This window comes from Scomber japonicus, chromosome 14 (genome assembly GCF_027409825.1).
Source record: "Scomber japonicus isolate fScoJap1 chromosome 14, fScoJap1.pri, whole genome shotgun sequence".
NCBI lineage: Eukaryota > Metazoa > Chordata > Actinopteri > Scombriformes > Scombridae > Scomber > Scomber japonicus.
Genome location: NC_070591.1, coordinates 16,766,767 through 16,790,295, shown reverse-complemented (window position 1 = coordinate 16,790,295; position 23,529 = coordinate 16,766,767). Strand labels below are relative to the sequence as shown.

General features: G+C 39.7%; 1 protein-coding gene across 1 annotated transcript in view; it reads right to left on the bottom strand.

Annotated features, from left to right (window-relative positions):
• zcchc24 (zinc finger, CCHC domain containing 24) overlaps positions 1-23,529 on the bottom strand; it is a 34,629-nt gene continuing 11,100 nt past the window's right edge. Inside the window, exons 3-4 of the mRNA XM_053333406.1 lie at positions 8,146-8,310; positions 1-5,079 (exon numbers count right to left, since the gene is read on the bottom strand). Of these exons, the coding sequence (XP_053189381.1) occupies positions 4,966-5,079; positions 8,146-8,310 (279 nt within the window). The 3' untranslated portion in view covers positions 1-4,965. The remainder of the gene's footprint in view (positions 5,080-8,145; positions 8,311-23,529) is intronic.

Genomic DNA, 23,529 nt, shown 5'->3' with positions numbered 1-23,529 from the left:
TCCTAATTCAGTATGACTTTTATTCATCAAACTCTTGACAGCACTAAAGCACTAAAATGTTTTCCCAACTAACAAATAAGGCACATTTTGGAATGCCGTTTTCATGGACATGAAAAACAGACCTGTGGTCTAACTCTCGAAACCATGACTGTCCTTGTTTCCCAAAATCGTTGTCTTCCCAACCTCACGCCTGTGTTCTGTCCAATTCAAATATTACATTATTGCAATATTGCATTACAAACATTTCAAAGTGATACAGACAGTAAAGAATACAAACACAACTTTCCAAATTGACCATATAAGTGTTAACACATTACATTCAGTAAATATGTATTATGGTATTCATAGAGGCTACACTAGCGGTAAATGAAATACTTCGTGACTAATAACCATCAGAAGTTACTGAAAATGTTAAAAACAACATGTACTGTAGAAAACTACTGTAAAGTACTTAAATAAGTATACAATTGCACAAAATAATATTTCATTCGAAACCAAACACATGCACATGCAAACTCTAAAATAGTTCTTTGTCACACACGCTTTCTTGAACAAAGTATACACTCCCTAAACTACTAATAACACTGTAACATTTTATAATAGTTTCTTGTCATCGCTGCTTTAAGCAAACTACATCTCACAGTTTAACGTGCTTATACAGTGGTGAGTATCCGTCACTAATTTAGGAAAAAAAGGATTCTGCATGTTAACACATTATATCTTCATAATATTGTAGTTACTGTTTACAAAATGAATACATGTGACTGTATAGATGTAAATGGCAGCTCATCATTAGTAACATATAGTGACCAAATAACATTGTGGGTTATTCAACACTGATAACATCATAAAAACAAAACACAAAAATACAATGGCTTATAATTGAGAAAGGGTATTAATTATGTACCAGCTTTTTTTTAATAATATTCTATGTAGACATCAATATTTCCTTCTTAATGTGACGTTGTTGCATATTCTATACAAAAAGTGTTGTAAAAAAAACTCTTCCCATAAATATTTCTGCAGGATAACCCTTCAGTTTATCGTAAAACATCAAAGAAAAGAAAAAACTCCCAGCTTTGTTTATTTCTCAGCAATAGGCCCTTCTTCACACAAAAAAAGCTTCAATATTGCATAACACTTCAAAAGAGCTACTATCCTTGAAAATGATGGCCATCAAATATATACATAAAACAGTCATTTGTAAATATCTTTGTCAGGGAAATAACTCTTGAGTTTTTTTGCAGATTGCTTTAAAATTTTCAACATCTATTAAGTGTTCCAAAATACACATCTTATTCATAGAAAATAACAAATTTGAACTGAAAAGGTACTAGAAAAGTCAAGTATATGTAATTCAAGACACTACTGTACGTCTGAAAGCAGAGATTTCTTTTTTTTTTCAAATGTATTGTTTCAACTGCTTCCATTGGCTCTTGATTTCTGCCATTTAAAATGGCCTCCTCGTAACATGTCTCTGGGCGGAATCATTACCTTCAAACAACATTTCTCACTACCTATTTCTCCTTTCTAGTCTGCCAGAAGCCTGTTAATTACAATAACATTGTTACTTGTTAATGAGGTGAGCTCTTAAGGCAATATTGGTATCTATTCCTCTCACTACAGCCACATGTAGGTATAATGTGGACATGTGGTTCAGATGTAAAGACCTGTTAGGTTAGTGTCATCACATAAAGCAAAAGAAAGACAATGTTACAGTAAGAAAAATGGATTGTTCCCAACAGCAACAGGCTAAAATGAGAATCCTACCAGATTTAGTCTTTTAGGTGTTTCAATATAGACACGCTACTGTCAATTCCATCTTTTTAAAGGGGCACTCCCAACAATTTTACACATGAAGTTCAGTTTACTTATCATGGGGAGTGTTACTTTGCTTATGAAAATAGTTTCATAGTGACTCTGGAGATGCTGTTTCAATTAGTGTTATCTCAACTGAGGCTTACAGACAGTTTTAACAAAAAGCCTGCACTGTAAACTGGGGTTATAGAGTTTGAAAAATATGGCAAATCTGACCAATGTTTGGTCAGTGCCTGTCCTCTGCAAGGTCTCCGCACTCTGCCCAGAAAAAGGTTATGATGCCACATTTGTGATGTGGGTAATAAATAACTATTGATCAAAGTAATTGCAAACTGTGAACAGTGTATGAGAGTGAGGCTACAGTTTGTAGTCCTGTAGTGTGATAACTTATGAAAAACGGTGATGAAACAAGAGAATAATAATGTCGTTTTCACAATGCAGCTTTGTTTCTATTGGCTGAATAAGCACATCTGCTGCATCAAAGCTGAACATAACTGAAAGGTGGACTGTGACCTGTGAAACCGCCGCAACCTTCTGGACATTCAACACAACAACGAAACAGGAAGTGGATGCTTGAATGTTTTGATCGGACGGGCTTCAACAGAAGTGGGAAAACAGAGTGAATATTCAGTGACCGGAAACATTGTGTGACCGCACCTTTATGAAAGATGCTATTGAGTTGCATTTTTGGTAGTTGACCCATACTTAGGGAATAAATGTCAGGGTATCTCAGCATCTGTTGCATCGATTTTCAAACTTTTAACTTTGTAGAACTGCAGTCCTAAATCAAATCACTGGAGTGCCCCTTTAATTTCACAGATGGAATCTACCTAAATGATAATTTCCCAAAACTGTAAGGTACCATTATCGGCCACTACAAACTCTCCCACTAAGGCAAGTTACTATGTATATTTTAGACAAAAACCCATGGTTCCTTAGATAAACATAACTACAATAGATTAAGAAAACAAAGAGTGAGGCTCCATTCTGTTGTGAGGATCGACTAAGAAATAACATCTTTGTTGATATTCCATGACAACAAGACCACAGTAGGATTGTTATTGCCAGCTGGAAACGCTGGTTCAGCCCATGCCTCCAACTCAGCAAATTGTTGAAGCGAACACCCACTGTGCCATTTCAAACTAATAGATGAACTATCTAATTTCTTGTCCTTTGCCACGTCTTGAACCTGCATTAAACTTACTATGCATCACAGTTACCACATGCAAATATTCTGCTCCCAACTTTGAGCCTACCCCCTCAAGTCTTTCCCTAATTTTAAATGGCCTTCTAGTCTTTATCTGTATATTTCAGAGTGATTTTAAATCTTTTTAAGGCACATATAGTATGTTACAGTAGAAAATATAGTCAACCAGCTTTTGTAAGGCTAAAAATACAGTACATATAAAAATATTTCACAATTCCTATAACAATGTTCCTTGAAAGGCGGGTTTCTATTAGTCAAAACGACAATTTCCTCTGTAGTGCTATAAGTCTGCACTGTGATATATGTAAACAGGATGTGTACTACTCTTCCTTTAAAGACAACAATAGTAGGCCCCATAAAATGAATACAAGTGTAAACTTAATTCATCTTCACTTCCTGTATATCCTTGCGTCACCAGAATGACCACATCAAAAATCTGCCCTTGCATATGAACTTTTTTTTTTTATTCTCTCAACCAAAATTGCTGCCGTTCCACCAACCTTCACCTCCCTCTGGACATTCTCTATACTGCAATCAGCTGTTGGACATAGTTTTGAAGGGTGCATGACCTTAGAAAAGTTTCCATTTAGCTTCACTAAGACTGCCAGACATCAATTGGCACTAAAAATGTGAACTCAAATGTCTTGCTGAATCTTTCTTAAACAGACATATCATTTGTATTTTACTAATTTGTGCTAAAAATCTAATCCGGCTTTTACATATGAACAGAGAAAGTTATGTTTCACATTGCCAATCAAATTATGGCAAGCAGTTCATTTTTTCAATTGCTTCGAGAATGTTCTACGTGCAACACCGGCCAGTAAAAAAACAGAAACGTCCTGAAGCTACTGCTCTCTTCCTACTGCTACTTGTCAGTTGACCTGCTTGCAATTAGAACATCTTACCTATGTGGCGTAACACTATAGAAAATTGTGGCAACAAGAACACTATTGGGAGGGTGAATGAAAACATATCTGTTATTAGCAATGCACTAAATGTAGACAAGGAGCGATGCTATGCTGAACCTACAGTAGTTTCTAAAGACATGTGGAAGCAGTTACACAATAATGTGACATACAAACATACAAAAAACATTTCTTTATGTCCCAGTTAAAATTCAAATTGCACACTAGACAACAAGAAAATAAATAGGCCAAATGTAAGCTAGGGATGTATGGCACATTATCCCTCAGTTAATTCACAGTTAATAAGATGTGGGTAGATCAGGTCAACAGACCCTAATACGGAAAAACATCAAAGGCCTCATATACATTATACCATCATGAGAGGCCCGTGTTAAACGTTCATCACATTACCACACACTTCACTTGGCAGGGAAATGGAAGGCAGATCTCTGTAAACACAAAGCCAACAAACCCCAAAGTGAGGTAATCTATTGAAACCAATACTGTCAGTGGCATCGCTGAAAGACATGCCTAGTGCTAATTCATCGATGCAATGATAAGCTGTTGTCACACATCGAGCTGGATGAATGGGGTTATGTGGTTTCTGGTACTCAAGGCATTAAAAAAAAGTCAATGATTATGGCAAGTTTCTGCTTTTGATATCTTGAAGAGATAGAGATTGATCTTAAGTTAACGTGTTCTTCTCATTCCTGAATGTAATTGTCAATACTGTTGTAGAAAAAGAAAGCGTAACGTTTGAAATCGGTGTCCCACACGTGGCTGGAAAGAGAGACAGGTTTATTTGCTGTGGTAGAGAAGGAAAGCGTCAGAAAAAAGGGAGGATTAGAGCTACCGTCTATATCTCAGGCGTCTGGGAAAGAACGGGGGGAAGACGTGAGGAGGATCGGATGCCGTGTTGTGTGCAAGGCAGGGATGAAGGAGACCTGGAGGGCAGGGAGGGGAGGTCAGCCTTGATGGAGGATGAACGGTAGAACTTGAGACACAAACGTTGCTCTCTGACAACAATAAAGATGATTATTGCACACGACGGCAGTAGTAGCCCAGGACTTTGCATTTCTCGCATAGGTGTTGTGGGTGCTCCTTACTCTGGTCAGAAACATCCAGGCCATCTGGCTTCTCTAAAGGGCGCTGAGGATACAAACACAAGACCAGTAATGAGTCATATTAAACACTGAAGAAGGCAAACAAAACAGCACACACACAGCATAAAACTCTGAGTTTCTGGCTTCAGATTCAACTCAGCTATAAGCCCAACTGCTTTGGCCTCAAATATACCTCCCATATTCTTCACAGGCCAAACTTGTACTAAACACAATTAGTTACAGAGATATGGCAGTGCACCATTGGCTCTGGAAACTTGCAGTACACTTTAACAACCTGGGATTAAAGAAAAAGCTCCACGATGCATTTGATCATGATGACCAGTATGGAAATATTAGCGAACTGCTACAGCAATGGCTTTCTCAGAATCATTATCAAGGACAAAAGGGAATCTGTAAGAGCCAACACTTTTGGAGGTTGTTTTAACAATCTGTCTGGAAATTTTTATTTCTCACCAACTGTTTTTTCTTTCTTTTTTCTCTTGTTAGAGCTTTTTACTAATCCACTATTTATTCCAAGTGGTTTAACTAAAGGATACAAGGTTACCATGGGTCACAACAAGGAGATATTTCAGCCATCCGCTAATGAGTCTGCCAGGAAGTATTCGGACTTTACTATCGGTGCGTCAAAGACATTAGTTCCTTGTGGAAAGCTGGAAAATCTGATGTATGTTTTATGGGGTCTCCTCAGTGGTTAGAGGGAGGTGAGCCCAAGCCCCTCTGCTTCAAGGCTTTAGTCTTCCCTGCTGAAGTGTCCTTGAGCAAGAAACGCAAACTCGAGGGAGTCTACTCTGTAACTAAAGTTGATGTCTGAGCTCCTTCCATTTGGAGGAAGTATAAAGGACATTTTTCCCTACAGCGATCAATAACATACCACATTTTTGGTATGTGTGTTTGGCAAAGGAGGAGGAATCACATGAATTTTTTTTAGGTTTGTCTGAATAAAGGGCGTAGGTTTAGTTTCAGAAGTGTGCATGTGTTGGGGGGGGGGCGGGGGTTAATGGAGTCTTTGCTATTTAACCTAAAAACCTGCTATAAAACGCTTGCTCTCTATATATCTAACGAAAATTGAACATTTTTCCTAAATGCAACAAACATGATGATGTATATTTAATATGGGCATATCACACACATTTCCAGGTCTAAATTTATATTCTGAGGCGTGACAGGAATATTTTTAGAAAGACCTATGCTGCAGGTCTTTCCCCTCTCTCTCTTTCCTGTCGCCCTCTCTGCTACATACGATCAAAAATAAGGGCAAAAAGGTTGAAAATAAAACTAAAAATCTTATTTACATTATAATCACCCTTGGTACAGCTCCTCAGTTCAGCATCCATCTGAAACAGGCTTTTTTAGTTCCTGTTTCTCTCTCCCGATGAGCCTACTCTGTTCTGATAGGCCAGCTCCTGGAAGCTGCCCCTTGGCATACAACCAGCAGCTATGAAGCCTACATAACAAAACAGTTCTTTTTCTCATTCTTTACTCAAAATATGTAATATCCATACATGTTCAAGCCTGAATCCAATATGCGAGTGGATAACTTCAAGAGTCCTTAGAACAACCATAGCAACACTTTTAGCAACAAAGCCTTTGGAACGGACAGCCATTTGTTTAGCCACTGTTTAGACAGATTTGTTTAGATGGATATAAGCAAGTAATTATCATTGTCAAAATGGAGTGTACAAAAATATGATTTTGAAATGAGAGGGGGGGGGGCATATCCCCTCCATTCCAGGTGAAAATCTTGTCCTTGGTCTGACCCAAATGCACTGGGCTCAATATTTCCCATCAAATATTTTATGCATGTGGATTTGAAAACACTTATTAAATTCAGTTATTGGAATGCCCAGGGAGGGAGGGAGTCACACTGAGAGGTTGAGCTCTTTGATACTAGAGGACATGGTAGAAGTTAGTGGTCCATTTCAAACGCTGACAGGGGGGAAATATGTGAAGTGGGTGACATTGCAAATGCAGGGAATTTGCTTGCCTGTGTGCAGCTTTACCACAAGACACAGAGGCAGAGAGAGGGAAGTTTTCTCATCAGTTCTTGCAACTCCATGACACATAATGGTTGTAAGGGAGAAATACTAAGTACTGAATACAGATTTTAGAAATATGAAATGGGGTTAATTTACCAATGAGGAAAGAAGAAACTGGATCATACTTATCATGCTCTTTGCACCATCCACACCACTGATGAAATCCAAAGACATAAACAAAAAATAGGAATAAATTATGCATAAACTTTCCGTTGTTTGGTGATGTTGCAATTCCTTGCCAGACATTTTGTTTTGGATAAATTTGTCAAGTGGTCCCTTCTCCTGCTACACTTCATGGGAAGTGTTAACAGAGTGAAGCATGGTCAACCATGGTATTCAGAGAACGAGCAGGGCCTCAAGCAGTAATCCTTATTTTATTTCAGGACGTGGAATTGGAAGAATGTGGGAAAGCATAAATATTAAAAGATGAAGTGTTGAGGATAAATATATCTCTAGCTGAAGAAAACAGTGTGGATTCTTTCGTAGGCGATGCATCTCTGTATTCAACAGGCTGCGAGGAACATTTTTCGAGGTTAAGCTGAACAGACAGCTCACAAGCATGTTAATTCCCTTCAAGTGTTTGCTGTTCGGAAAAACACTCCACTGTAACTCCGGTTAATATGATTTCACTTTTTTGTATTATTATATGCGAGAGGAATTTCTGCAGCTGTCTGCCACAGATGCCCCAGAGTTAGTTTCTGTCTGTGAACCATTCATAAAAGAAATATTAGCTTTAAGATTTGATGACATTCAGTAAATAATCCCCATATTTTATCAGTCAGGAGATGTAATTAGTTTATTCAGTGCTGGTTTATTACCAAAGAGGCAAAAGCCATTGTTAGTGGTATGATTTTTTTATTTTGTTTTAATGAGGCCATCTGGAATATCCTCAAGACAATACACAGCCACGCAAACCAGAGTCTGGATTTTGTTAATGTAGCTCGAGATGGTCCAATCTACCACTTTAAGTGTGTGAGTAATGTTTTTTAACTGCAAAATCTCCAAAAGTGAATGCTTTGTTACACTGCAGATCTTTCCCTATAAAGTAGAAGTACCTGTTTGTGCGGATAGACGTTGATGTGGCATTTGATACATTCTTGTCCCATGTTGGCCCACGAGTTGCCACTCATCCACTTCCTCTTACACTTGGGGCACTTGTACTCTCCAAAACATCTCTTCTTCCCCTGGTAGGGTGTCAGCCCTTCTCCTTTAGGTCTAGCCTGAAAAGAACAAAGTAAGGCAAATAAAATGTATGCACAAACATGTGGAGGAACCATTACTTTTGCATTCTTGACAAGATATATCCAAGAGAGTACAGAAAGCATTTTTGTTTTGTTTTGTCCCTTCCAGTGCAGAAGGGCGTTTTTCAAAGAATCTCTTGCATTCAACTGAACAATAATGGATGGTGAGCTTTGGCAGCAGGGTGTGTCCATCCTTGTCATGCTAATATAGCCAACTTCATCATACAGCACACTTCTACACACTATTTTGGCACAATATGCTGGTTATGTAATTGACATTTACTTCCATTTACAGCTGTGTTAAATTACTTGCTGATTCTCAAGAGGGAGATGATTACGAAGAGTCAGTCAGTCATGAAAGAGCACAAGCCTGAGGGCAATATTTTTGGGAGGAGCCGCTCCAGTGACTTCATGTTGGCAACTTTATTTAGGCCACTATAGCAGCATTGGAGAAAAGGAGGAATTTTCCCCCTAAAAGCATGTACACACAAACAAACCTACTAATGATGTCACCAAAAGAATAAATCTCAAACTGTCCTCCACCCTTCCAAAAGAAACCCAAATGTACACTGATTAGTAAGTTTGTCAACGCTTGTCATTATCATTTAGAAGCTCATTCATTTATAAGAAACAGTCAAATCATCCCACAATTTGCATTTGCCTAGCAACAGTCATTATCAGCCTGGGAGTGGTTATTTTGGTAAACAAAATCCCTCCATTTAGAAGATAAGAATTGTAAATGGATTAGCGATAAATTGCATATTTTCTCAAATACTTAAAAATACACTGAAGGAAATATGATATGACAGAAAGAAGTAATCTTAATGCTCAGTGTGTAACTGGTGGCAGCTATCCAGAAGGTTAGGAAATGCTCTGTGCTCAAAATGAAATCAGACCTGTCCAGTTCACTCCTAATTTCCCTGCAAGACTGCAGATTGTTTTCATAACCAGTTTAACATTGGCTGCAGATTTCAGGGAGGATGTAGGGGGTATGGGCCAGTGAGAGCGAGAGTGAGAGCGAGAGGAGGGATACAATCTGTATCCCTGGTCTTCCTTTATTTTGTCCCACTCCGTGTGTGAGTAATAGGAACTTTAATCAGCAGCATCTGGCACTATCCTAACAGACGTCAGCGCTTTGCATCAGCACCAGCAAGCCAACGCTAAGTATGAACGGCTGTGCTTCAACCCGGCCCCTCAACAGCATGACCTCAACCCCACTGTCAGCTTTGCATCTCCCACTTTGACAGCACACAGGCTGGAAAATCTGACTTCTGCTGGCTTGCATCACACCAGTCTATACACATTGACAGAGTTGTCTTGATGCAATCAATGGGAAATCTTGAAGACAAAGTCATGGCAACGTTTTGTTTGGATGCTTTCCTACAAATGATCTCGTTACGACACAAGCCAACATTAAACCATTCTCAAATTCCAAAATATAGCGCTTTCTCTGTTTCTGTTGCAGTTAGACTAACCACTATAATATCTAATCAAATAACATGGATTATTTTTGAAGTTAAAAATATACTATGATCAGACTACCAGGTGTACTACCCAAGATGGTCTAACCTTAATCCTAGTTAACCATTTGGAAATTTGAACATATTCTGTGATGATTTTCTGGCACGGCTGTTTTTTTCAAATGTAAAAATCTCTTCCTGATACTGCAGCCAAAACTCAGCAGGAAAGAAACAGCACTCATCCTCCTCATGACCATTCCTCTCCCGCTCCATGCTGTGTCTGGGGCCTGGCCTTAGCCTTTGGCTGCACGTCATGCTCTGTCGGCATCTGAGTCCGTTCAGATTAGCTAAAAAAAACCCCTTAGCAATCAATTTGAAGATGCTCCCAATGTGCACACAGCAAATTGATTATCTATCCAATCCAGATGAAAAAGTAGATGCAATTTTGATTTTAAGTTTGGTTTGTTATTGCCTGAAGGAAGGCGACATCAATTTCCTATCCAATCATAAGTAAATTTTGAATGACATCATGTTAGACATTATTGGGATAGACAGTTACACACTAAGTGAAGTTGGGAACATGCACTAAACACATGAGTGAAAAAGCAATTTCTTATCCCCGCTGCCTTATATACTGCACAGTGCACTGCAAACTAATGCAGAACTTATTTGGATATTTACAGTTATAAATCTTTGTACTGTACTCACATTGTGGTCAGTTGTTGTCAAGCCATTGCAACACGCTGTCTCTCATGGAGGTCTTGAGTGAGTTTAGGCTCTCCAGTCATTAACTTTACAGGCACAGTCGGTATTGCACATTCCACTGACCACCCAAACACGTGGGAACCAATGTCACAATAACATCTGGACATCTGTGCCACCACTGCCAGTGGAGGTAGCCTGGGAGATACGGCGCTAGATTCAGGGCAGCAACTAATGAAGGAAGCTTTTCTTCGCATACATACATACTGGACCCGCCTTTCCATTTACATTGGTTCAGTGGAATACAAATCAAAACCCTCAGCTGTAAACACTACAATGACTGAGTAAATGTTTTAGTTGGGCTTGATTTCCAGGAAACTAACCACGCTGCACTGCCTCTAATGCAACATTTACAAACCATTCACAATACACACAGTACAATGACTAATTTGATGGAACTGCGTCATCACACCACACAACACTGTGGAGATGACCCTGTACGGGAGGATGTGTTTTGTTTTGTTTTGCTATGTTCAAATAAAGCCATTCAAGCTCATGCCGAGGTAACAGCTAAATGGACATATCTGTGCCATTTAGAGCTTTCTACGTGTCTTTCAAGTGGAAGCAAAGCTTTTGAAACAGCAAATTGGTTGATGGCATCCGTGCCAGGAGATGGCAAGCAGTGTTTGTCGGCACTTTGACAGTGCCGGCTTGCTCTGAGTCAATGTTTGTTTATGTCCCTGAGGCTACAGCCCCGCATGTTGAGATAAGGGTCAGTGTGTGTGAAGAGGACAGTTTCCAAAAAGAAGACAGTGTAGCTCCATAACCACAGCTAGTTGACCACATCCTCCTCTGGTCCAGATCACAGCCAGGGACTCATATCACACCACACACACACATGTACGTGCACACACACACACACACACTATGGGTCAGTGAACTGTTAAATGAAGCATATACCACATACACACATGTGATACACACATTCACTGATGCAATCTCAATGCAAAAACATGGCCACACACAGGCACAAGCAAACACAGATACAAGGACACAATCCCTTTCTCTCCTCTTGCCGCCATTAACACCCAGACACAAATACACACAGACACACACTCTCAACAAATTCCACATCCACAGGTTTTCATTACTCTTGAGACACAACTGGAAAGTGTCAGTGCACGGTTTCCTGCACTACTCCCACTCAGAGTTTAGCCCTGCTACAAGGACACAGATCATTCCACGGCTTATATTGCAGGATTAATGAGCTCACAAACTGTAATAAATAGAATAAACAGAGTTTAGCAAGAGACAGTAAAACAAAAACAAAAAAATAAAGATGACAAAAATGAGGCACAAGAGAGTTAGATGCTCATTAAGGCAGTGAGGGGATTAAAGTTAGAGTTGGATGCAAAACAGCCTCCTGCTTCTTAAGGACTCTGTAGCAAAGGGGGTCTAAATACCTGCTGCTCTACAATCAGACTCCCAACATCCACACAAACACACACACACACTCCGAAAAAGAAAAGTGGACAAATACCACAGGCCCTCAGTCATCGGAGCCAACTGTGGAGAGACCCTCCAATCAGCCCCTCTCAGGAGGGCGGAGAAAGGAAAGGAGAAACTGAGGGAAAGAGAAGGAGGAGGAAACCTAAATCCAAAGCAGATGGCCTCCATAGGGGCAGAACACGAGAAACACTGAGAGCCGTCGTAAAATTGCTGCTCTGCTTTCAATTAGGCCATACATTTCAGAAAAGAGAGAGAGAGAGAGAGAGAGAGAGAGAGAGAGAGAGAGAGAGAGAGAGAGAGAGAGAGAGAGAGAGAGAGAGAGAGAGAGAGAGAGAGGTGGGGAGGTGGGCAGCAGGGTTGGGATAAAACAATGTTAACTAAACGCTGTAGCTCTGGCCACAACTACACTGGATTGGACTCATTATCATGTGGAGGAATGCAGAGATGAACCTCTGGAGGCGGGGGTTTATTTTTCAGACACACATGTTGTAAAAACAGAACGCTATTAGGAATTTGAAGCTGCATGTAAATTGGAGAATTTAAAGAGATATGTTTAAGTGGATGACCCCGGTCTAGACAACACCTACTCTGATGTCTTTAGATTTCATGGAAATTCAGGTAATAGCATGAAACTGATTGAAAGGTATGCAGCCCAGGCATCCATCTCTGAAATTGCAGTTTGAATATCATTCAACCATGAAATCATTTTTAAAATTCTGCTCCAATGTAAATCATAAAAAGACGTCTGACTGACCGCTGGAAAAACGCGGTCCAGACCACTGTCTGAGGCCTAAAGGTGATTTTGCATTAGTGTTGATTTTGCATTCCAGACTAAGAGTAACGACTAGTGGACAGACATCAGAACCAAAACCTGAACCCTTAAGCCTTTGTCTCCAGCAACAGGATTGGTTAGCCTTGGTTTAATATTAGACATCCCCTCCGAGCCAAGCCTAAGAGCAATTCAACAGACCACTACTTTCAAGGATGTGGATATGGAATCTCATATTTTGTCGACATTTTAGTGGAGACATCTACCTACCATTGATTTGGGCTCCAAATATTTCCCACAGTCAGTCCACAGACAATATGTGCTGACAATAAAGCTTGAGTTTTTATGCAAATGTCAAATAACCCTCAGTGGTTTTGTCCAATTCTATGAGAAAACAAGGAATTTGGTGGGAAGAACAATGTTGAGGCTTTAGAAAATGGCTGGTTGTAATTGTATGCAACCACTTTTCTGGTCTGAATTTGGAAAGCAGGGTCTTTTGTTGGCCATATATGAATAATGCAGATGTTGCCTGAATGTTTACAATTTCTTCTAATAAACCTAAACATTTGAAAAGAGAAATGATGGTTTGTTGGATTGTACAGAAAGACAAAACCAAAGTCTTGAATGCAACACAAAGGAAACACATATATTCTTTATTAGTTGGCTCAGATGGATTTTCTAACATAAACGTTAATTAGAAGACATAAACAAAGTCATCTCTCAAGTCTAACCCAAGGCCTTTCCCTGAGAAAGTACACAGATTTGATATTCTTCAGGATAATTTGGAATTCTTTGGCATTTGTTAATGTTCCCATCACTGCACTGTAGAGTTACACTATCAGTGAGACCCAGACAGGTCTGTGAGTCACAACATACGCCCTCCCTTTTTAAAGAGAAATACACTTTAAAAGGAATAGCCTATGGATGTTTGTCAGACCACACCACAAGGAGCACAGACATTTTTTGGGTCATTCAGGGCAAATAATACTTGAAAAGAATTCTTTGCGCACAGTTGGATTTGGTTTGACCACATTATCCTTTGTGGTGTCCCCACTAACATGGACACTGGAGACTGAAACCAAAAACAAATGTCTACTCTTTGGTCAATCAGGTAGTGTCATCTATTTAGCTAAACTATGTGTTAATTAACTCATTTTATCCACTTGACCATCACTACCTACGAATTCAGAATTCCAGATTGACAGATTCATTTCAGAAATGCAGGGTCCAAAAAGTGTGTGTGTGTGTGTGTGTGTGTGTGTGTGTGTGTGTGTCTGGTGGTAGACTCTCACTGCACTTTTGCAGAGTAACTTTAATTTGCTTGCACCACAGGGTGGTGGTATAATTGCAAACACAAAGCAGCTACCTAGTGCTTGTGGGATTAGATACACGCTTGTTTGTTCAATTACCCAAAACTACAAGTTTTCAGGACAGTGTCACTTCAGCAAGCAGGCAATAGGAATGATAACATTGTCCTTGTGTTGTTAGCAGCCATGCTCCAAATCCAAATCTAACAATAAATAAGAAAAACATACTTTGCTTTCCTCCTTTCACCTTCACAAATTATCAACACAGCCTACAATAGAGTATAATAAATACAATAAATAAAGATAAAATAAATAAACTTTGGGAGCACTTCTATTGCCTTTACTCAAAAAGGAAATGCTCATTTCAATACAGTGCAGCAGCATGTCAGCTGGTCCTATTTGCCTGCTTTATTTTAACATAGTGTAGAGGTGAATGAACAGCTTTCTACTGTAAGTGTTGCAATATAGGGACATTTTCAAGGATATAGTGATATAGCTAGTGGCCCCTTGGACCCCCTTCTTCCAGTGCCCTTGACTACCCACATTGTCTGACATCACAGCAACTACGGAATAAAGAGCTGAGGATGCAATCGTCAGCGTATCAGTCAGAACTGAGGGCCAAGTGAGAGCATGCAGATGGCCAGTGCTTCAAGTCTCTCACAAGAATGACACTGTCACCTCCTCAGCTGTGTCCCATTGCACACAGAACAAGCATTTTTTTATTGGCTGTTTCCGCTGCTGGACTAAACAGCCCCTACCCCATGCCAGAACCTCAGCCAGGTGCATTACAGGAACTGTTTATCAATCCCACCATGCACTACAAGCTCTAAATACAGCCACTGTTTTCTTGTGTGTCTCTCTTTTTCGCTGCCATCTTTCTCACCTCTCTCTCTCTGGATGGGCTCCTTTGCTGGTGCAGCTGTCTCTTTCTAACGCCTGTAAAGAAAAGTGGCCGAGGCTGAAAGTGACGGGAGGAACAGGTGTGTTGTTTAAGTGATAAATCTGCCCTCACTTGAGCACAATGCACCTCTGTTTATTAAAACAATCTCCCCTGAATGGAGCTGCGCTGTAGGGTACAGACAATATACTGAGGCTGCCACAGAAAAGCAAGTTGAGGGAAATTATAGGGTGAAAATCTCTATTTGCAATCAGCATCAGAACAAAGGCTTAGCTGGAGCCTGTTTAAAGAAATATACAGTCAAGTTAAATTACCGAGTAAAACAAATATGTTAATTACAGTCAGATGCAATTAATCAAAGACTACATTCTGTGACTAATAATTATACTTAATGGCTGGCAACATCACTGTGCATTACACGTGCCACCCCAATAAGTCAGCACAATGTTTGTGACACTTTTAAGATCACCACGTGTGAAGTGATAATTCATGATTCACTTTTCGAACCTTTGGAATCAATTCTAGAGTTATTACAAAGCCGTGTTTTTCAAATATCCCAAATAGAGTTGCCTTAATCCTGGTTTGCTGGCGTGGGCCCCAAAATGCTGGGCTGCTCCCCAGCGTTCCGTAGCACTCCGATCACAAGCTAGCATCTGGAAACCATCAGTGTAAACAAAGGAGCAGCGGAGGAGCTCAGGCCCCGCTCTGCCTCTCCGCATCCCCCAGGACATCACTCAGAGAGCAACACCAAACCAGCCCTGAACGTGTGTGTATTGCATTTCCCTGTGTGTGTTGAGTGTGCACGAGTGTATCCGTGCACATATCTGTGTCTGCTCTTGTGTCCTCATCTCAGGATCTGTATTTGGTTTGGCCGCAGCTCATAAAGAGATAGATTTACAGATATAGCGGATGGGGTTCAGTCCACAATGTTAGCTTTGAGTCTTTTGGAGTTTTTGTTTGGTTTGCTCATTAACCGTAGCATTTCTGATAAGACTTCTAATTGCTTTAATGTGGTTTCAGTTAGCGTGCTAGCCTCAGTCTGGTCTGCTGAATGCTACAAGGGGGCGAGGCAGGAACCTGGATGTGGTTTAAACCTGAGAACTGGTTCTCCTCTGTGAAACATCAAAAAAGATCAAAGCATCAATCATGCCTGATCCTTCTCTGAGACACGACAAGGAAATATTTCTTGAACTTTTGTGTTTCGGTAAACTTGTATCCATTACTCATATGGTTTGGTCTCTTTCAGTCCAGCTCAAACCTCCAAGATGTGGTTCATGGGGTTTTTAAACACTGAACCTCACACTTAAGCAAACTCTATGATGCTTGTAAACACACACCGCAGAGGAAAGGGTTTTGTAGATGGGTCTTCAACCTGTTACAGCAGAAAGAAGGCCAGTGAATGTGGTCTTCATTCCCGAGATAACAATCAGACAATATTTTTAGTTTACTAAACAAAGGGCGCACGTTATTTAATAATAATTCAAACAGCAACAGCATGTGGGTCAGACATACTGTAATGGTGGAGATGGCTCGTAACTGCCTCATATTCCTTCAGTTCCTTCACATCTACAACTGCTGAGATAAGCATTCTTATCTTGTACAGTTGTCTCTAAATATAAACTTCAGCATTACACAATCATGTACTGCAACTGACCTCCATCATGCACTCATGGCCTTGTGCACACACTAACACTTGTAACAGAAAGATGCACGTGCATGCAAGCATTTATCCTACAGATATAACCTTAAAACAAACCTAAACAGATAGTATAGCACCATGGTAACACATCTTTCTTTCACATATACTTGCATCAGTCAACAAATGATGAAAGCTGTCCACATTTGTCTAGTTCATATAACATGAAATAATGATATTTTAAACCATAGTATAAAGCTCAAACTTGATACATTGGTGATCACAGAGTACATTTTTAGTACGTGATAAACTCAACCTACCAATGTTTATTTTCTACTGTAATTTAAAAGTTTCTGACATGTAATTTGTCATTTCTGCCCAGTGATTTCTATATTACTGAGCTACAGAGGGGGAAAAAAAGTAGTAACCGCAATAGACATCGAAATCATTTAAATGTACAGTGGGTTACTCCGTCACATCATTAACTGTATGCATGATGACAAGCAGAGCGTTTGCATAGCAGTGCAACTTTCAAGAGGTTGTTACTAACACTTTCCTCCAACTGGGTGCAAAATATGTACATGCACATACAGTTGTAACACTTCATAAACCAATTGACATGTAAACTGTCAAATACTCAAACTGTAAAATAGGTGCACTGATTAAGATATTGCCTAACATTAGTCAGAAAATGGTATGTGAGCTCACATCACCAGTCACTCAACTAGCACTCGTCTGAACGGGCACTGTGCCCATGTGGGTCAGGGTGCTATTCTTAAAAAGGTTTCATATTCTAGAAGCTCTTTATTTTAGCTATTCATATGTGCTTGACATTTACTCACAATAGCACATCCCAGTTGTTTCCAGGTCTAAATATGCCTATAAGGTATTTGCTCATAAAGTCTATAGCAGCATATATCCTATCTAATGTGTAACAGAAGGCATAGTGGACAGAGATGGAGAAAAGTAAAACATTTAACCATGACAATCTTAGTATATGATCTAATCCACAGCTATTTGAAAACAACTGTCACTAAGCTGTTTGCATATTTTATGTAACATGGACAGCAATGCATTTAAAATGACCTGAAGCGGAATATTTCAAGTGGTCAGCCATGCTCAGGGTTAAACGTTTCCCCCTGTGGCTTTCTGGGTTTTAACCACTGAGGTCACAAGTCTTTATAAAGGGGTTTGTTATCTCACCGTGATACAGAGGGAAGGATTTCGAGAGGACAACCACTCCAACTGTTTTAAAGAATAACCACAAGTCCATTTCCAGCCCCATGGAGACGCCAAAATAGTTCATTCTAGGAAATGGCCTCTGCTTGGCAGTGTAAGTGCACTGCGCGTTTGTGGGTTTAAGAGACTGATACTGTGCCACAACACACACACACACACACACACACACACACACACACACACACACACACACAAAAAATGCTTTCTGTAATGATCTTAAAACAAAAACCAGTGTCTACATTTAACATTTTCCCATATTGAAAGTTCTGTAACAGTGCCGGGCATATCACTTATGTTTAGTCTGTTCTTTGACATGCTGAGATATCACACAGGGAAAAGGTAAATCAAGACAGCTGTACCAAAGATAAAACATCCCACAGCTATCAGTCATGTAGATAAGTGGAGCGGCTTTGCCAGAAAGTATCAAAACAGGTAATTTGTGCTTTTAAAATGTCATCAATACCCACTTAAAAATTGCTGAAGCGTACTTTCAAGAACAGGATACTGGATCGTGAAGCCCTGATGTTTTCCATTCTGTTGGTTTTTGTCTCTTTCAAACAAAACAGACAACAGACAAATGCATGCAGTATTGCAGCACTCCTGCAGCAAAAACAACAAACGTGGAAAAAGATAAAACACAAGATTGTCACCTTCCCCCAAAAGACTTTTGTTCCCACTGACATCCATGTGTTTTTGACTTTTGACAATACATTTTCAGTCAGTGGCTAAGCTTCGTAGGAGGATTATGAAACATTGTTTAGTTGTAGGAAACAATGTAGCTTTCAATTACCGTGGAAATAAAGCAAAGTTGACATAACAATATGCTGATCTGTTGATTTAGATTAAAACAAATCTCAGCTAAGTCATCTTTAATGATGTTATTACTCACAAATTAAATTTGGCGACCTGCAATTTCTGGTTGTTATGATAAACTGAGGGTGGAGGTCTCATATTATGCGTTGTTGTGTGCAGCTGATTTCGATGTTATGACAATTACTGTAATATGCTTGTTTGATTTTTCCCATTCAAATAATTAGATAGTATATATGTTCAAGAAATGTTCTACAAATATATTCATTAAATTTCATTAGTGAACCAAAAGAACACCATTGCTATGATTCTGAATACTTATCCTACTACTCCTAACAATTTTTTAGCTATAATGCATGCAGTCTGTATGTAACATGCACATGTGTGTGCATGTACGTGTTTTTCTCCTCAGTAACAGACCTACGTCATTCATATCCAAGACAGCTGCAGAGGCATATCACCATGCCAGCACACTCTTTGCCAAAACCCTATTCCCAGATTCCTAGATTTCCACAACCCAGCTTCCCTAATTGGCCACGGATCTCAGTGTCATGTTCTCGGATGACTGATGGATAACCCTGAAAGTCAAGCATGTGGGTGTTTTGCTTCATACCAATAACACTCTTTTGTTTTAAAGCTGATGTTTTTGACAGAAATCTTTTTCTCTTTTCATGCTCATTCATAGAAAACACAAGTACGGGCCAACTGGGCCTTGGAATGTGTCCTGGTTGAACCCAGAAGCTCAGTTCTATCATCACACCTGCCTGACATGGTAGCTACCTCTTTCTACAGAGATAGGATAGTTTTACCATAAACCTACACTTACCATTTTTACTGGGCGTTAAGTGCTAATGCTAAGTGGGGCTGTGGGTGTGAATTTCCCCCCTGCCTTCTCCTAGCCTTGGACTTACCCGCGGTCCCACTAAGCCCAATGAGCTGTGCAGCTGCACCTCAGCATTAGGTTACCAGACCATTGAATGACAAGAGCAGGTTGGGTAGCAGATTGCGGCATACAGAGGTGCACAAAACATCTTGTCATCCTCCACAGGAAGTACATATATTGCTGTCTATGTTTGGACTGGATAATGCCTGTAGTTTATGAGAGTTGATGTGTCTGTAAGTATGTGTGTATATATTTCTATAAGTTGTCACTCTGCCGGATATACTGTGCACGTGTGTTGCTAATCTCAGCGTCACTTGGTGTCAATGCTATATTGGACCTATGACCCTACATGGATTCTCAATGCTCGTGCTATAAAGGCTCTTTCTCTGTATAACTCCTCAAAAATAAAATATACTGACCGGTAGTAGCTACAGCTGTGTGTCACTGTGAGTCTGCTATGACACTATGAAAGAGAAAAGCTGTTGGATACAGCATGCCTCCAACATCCCTGATAAGTCTTATCTGTTTAGAGGCCAGTTGCTACTCACTCAGTCTCTGTCTCTCTCTTTGGTAACCTGCCTGAGTGAGTGTTAGAGCAGAGACAGACACAGGGCCTTCAGAGCCCTTTGCTGCGACTGGAAGGAAGATCAGGGGTCACCCTGTAAAAACATTCCCATGGTGCACCTCCCCCCAGTCCTCATCCCTGCCAGAAACTTCCCGAAACACTACAGGGCAGTGCAGAGAGAGATAAAGAGGAGCAAAGGTTTCTTAATTAAATTCTGATTATTTTTTAACAATATGTAAAAGGACAGTGTCCCAAAATCAGTTTTCACTCAAAAGTTATAAAAGCACTGCATGAGTGTTTTAAAAATAACAATAATAATAATAATAATAATACATTTTATTTAACAAGCCTTTCAGGGCACTCAAGGTCACCCTACAATACACATAAACAACAATTACAAGAGCAAAAAGGAAACAACAATATTAATGTAATAAAATCAGAAATCTGCAGTAGTGGATGACAAATTAAAGTGAGTAGGCAAGTTTGAAATGGTGGGTTTTTAGATGGGATTTGAAGATGGATAATGAATTAATGTTCCTGATGTCGGGGGAGGGGGGAGTTCCAGAGGCGGGAGGGAGAGCGGCTGAAGGCTAGAATTAAACTTGAGACAGTGAGAACGCATTTTCAAAGTAAGAAAAATATGTAAATGTAATGGCACTACTGTCATCATACCAAAAATCACAATACTACAGTCTATTTAACTCATTAGACAAGGGTCAATCTACTAATACATATTACATGTTCATATTCATGTAACTTGCACTAGCATGGTTATGAATCAGCATCCTATAAGTGGAACAGTGGTAAAGGGCTGATATAGCCTTCATTTTAATACTGCAACCCTTTTCTACAACCATTTATAACAGTTTCTTCATCCAAGTGCTTTTTGTCAGCTCCTTTATTTCTTACACTTTATAATATTACTGTTTTACAAATTTGTACTTTTATATACATCTTCCAACTTATTGCATGTTTCAAATTAATTCACAAATCCACTCAATTATCCTATTTTCATGTTTCCAACAATATTACATATATTGTGGCATTGTGGAAATTGTAGTATTATTGTATCTATATACAATATAGAGCTATAAATACTATATATATCCAATATATTTATAAATAATGATCAACACATCATTTTCTGCTGTTATTTCCACCTCTTTACATTGATCTTAACTCATGCAAATAAATACAATTCAAAGAACAGCACTGTCACTGTAGCATAGTGGCTTCACATTTTGACCACAACTGTACTGTAATTTATGGTTAACACAGTCCTGATTCCTGAGGAGGACTCAAGCTCCTGGGTAGCCTTCCAGTAAAGGACTTGAAGATATTTAAAGAGGGAGAACACAACAGTAACCAAATTAAATCCACACAAGAGGCCCCTATAGTCTATATGTTGACATATAGACAAACAAACTATATAGGACCGTCTGTGTGGTTTGTTGTTGTAATTCTTTTTTTTTTCTCTCTCTCTAAGATCCAAGGCTCTATCCAAACATACTTGAGTCTGACGCACCACTGTGATGCAGTGAGGGCCCTGCTGGGGGAACAATACAGGCCTGCCTTCCTGACCTCTCTGTCTAGCAGATCCTACAGGCATACAATGACTGCCTTAATTACCAGCCTCCATTCCCACCACTAGGGCTTTCCCAATGGTGCTCATACAGAACCACAGTCTCTCCCTAAGGTGTCCATTCAAGCACAACACAAAGCCAGTAGTGTCAGTCCCTGATCTCTTGACACCAAATCCAGTCCTGTGTGCCAGAGCTCGCAGCTTCACAGTGTCGCTGCCTGTCTGTCCACTTGTCCGTCCTCTCTGTCATTCTGTCAGTATATCACGGAGGAATCAGTGCTGCTACCAGGAGCAATTAGATCAGTCACATACCAATCGACTGGTGGAGATCGGCACAAAATTTAGTTGCCAGTCTGATGATTTGGTGATTTGGTATATGGAACTTGGCTCTGTTATGAATTCCTTTTTATCCTCTATACCTTGATGAGCTCAATTCTGAGTCTAAGTGGAGAGAAATGATGTTACTGTGACCATCAGGGCATGTAAAATAAATATCTAATGTAATATGACTTGTAACCAAGTAAGTAACCAAATCATCATTCCACTGGTAGAAAGATGATTCAAATTTGGAGTGTCTGTCAGCCATAAAAGAGGTCTGGCTGGCAGCACTTTAGAATGAGTTATAAAAGCAGTATGAGAAAAGAAAAAACACACCGGATCATCTGTGCCCAAGATGCACGTACATCAGTCAAAAAACAAGCAAAATTGGTTAATATGTCACAAGGAAAGTTCTCAAAAATCTTATCTAATCTTATCTTATAAAAATCAAACAGACATCAAAAGGAAACAGTGATAGATTGTAAATACTACATACCATACAGTACCAGTCAATGGTTTGGACACAGCACTTTCTCATTGTGAGTGAATGTGTGTCCAAATGTTTGACTGTTAGAGTCACACACCATGGACGTATACATACAGTCTATGATTTAAATACTGTATATGGTCTATAACAGTGGCATGACAGAACATGAGCAGTCAATAGAAGCCAACAAACCCCTCTGAACATGGTGTGCTAACAGGACATCATGCTGTAGTGAAACTCTGACCTTTGACCCTCTGAACCCTCTCTCCCTCAGTGAAAGGCAAACCATCCTGTTCTGGTTCCTGAGGCCTCGGTGTATGGCTGCTGACCCCAGTGACACAGTGGTTGTGTTAAGCACACAAGTCAAAGTGTTGTTACTGTACAGGTCACTACTGGTCATGTTACCATGTCCCTTAAATATTCAGTAGAAGCGTAACATTTTGCTTTTTCAAGTGAAATCTGCAAACACACTGTAAGAGATAACTAGCTTTTAAAATGAGTAGTGACCTGGTTTCTCTAATAGCTTACATAAAGCAATGTGACGGGCAACTGCGCCAAACACATTATTGTTTATTTTCTTTTATTAACTCCAGCCTGTGTATGGCTCATTGGCGTGGTAGGAAGACAATCAGAAGAATGGTATAAGAAACTCTGCAGGCAAGGCCTATAAAAAATAATCATCTAGCACAATGCAGACAAAGCACCCTTAGTCTGAGTGTGAAAGAAGGACTAATCAGATGATAGGAGGATAAACTTAATGAAGTGAGACTAATCCATTTGAGATGAGACAACTGATGGACTTAGTGTCAGCTTAGCTTCCCTTAAAAAAGCTAAATTGTCTTTTAACTAATGTTAAGCAGACAGTAATATTGTATCTTCACACAGTTCCCTCCCGATGATGAGTTTGAAGTTTCTGTTGTCATTCACCATATTCTAACATTTATTCTGGAAGCAGCTGTGAGTTTACCTGCTTGTGGTAAATGTGAGAGTGCATTGCCTCACAGAGATGGGGTTAAGTGTCACAGTTACCAAA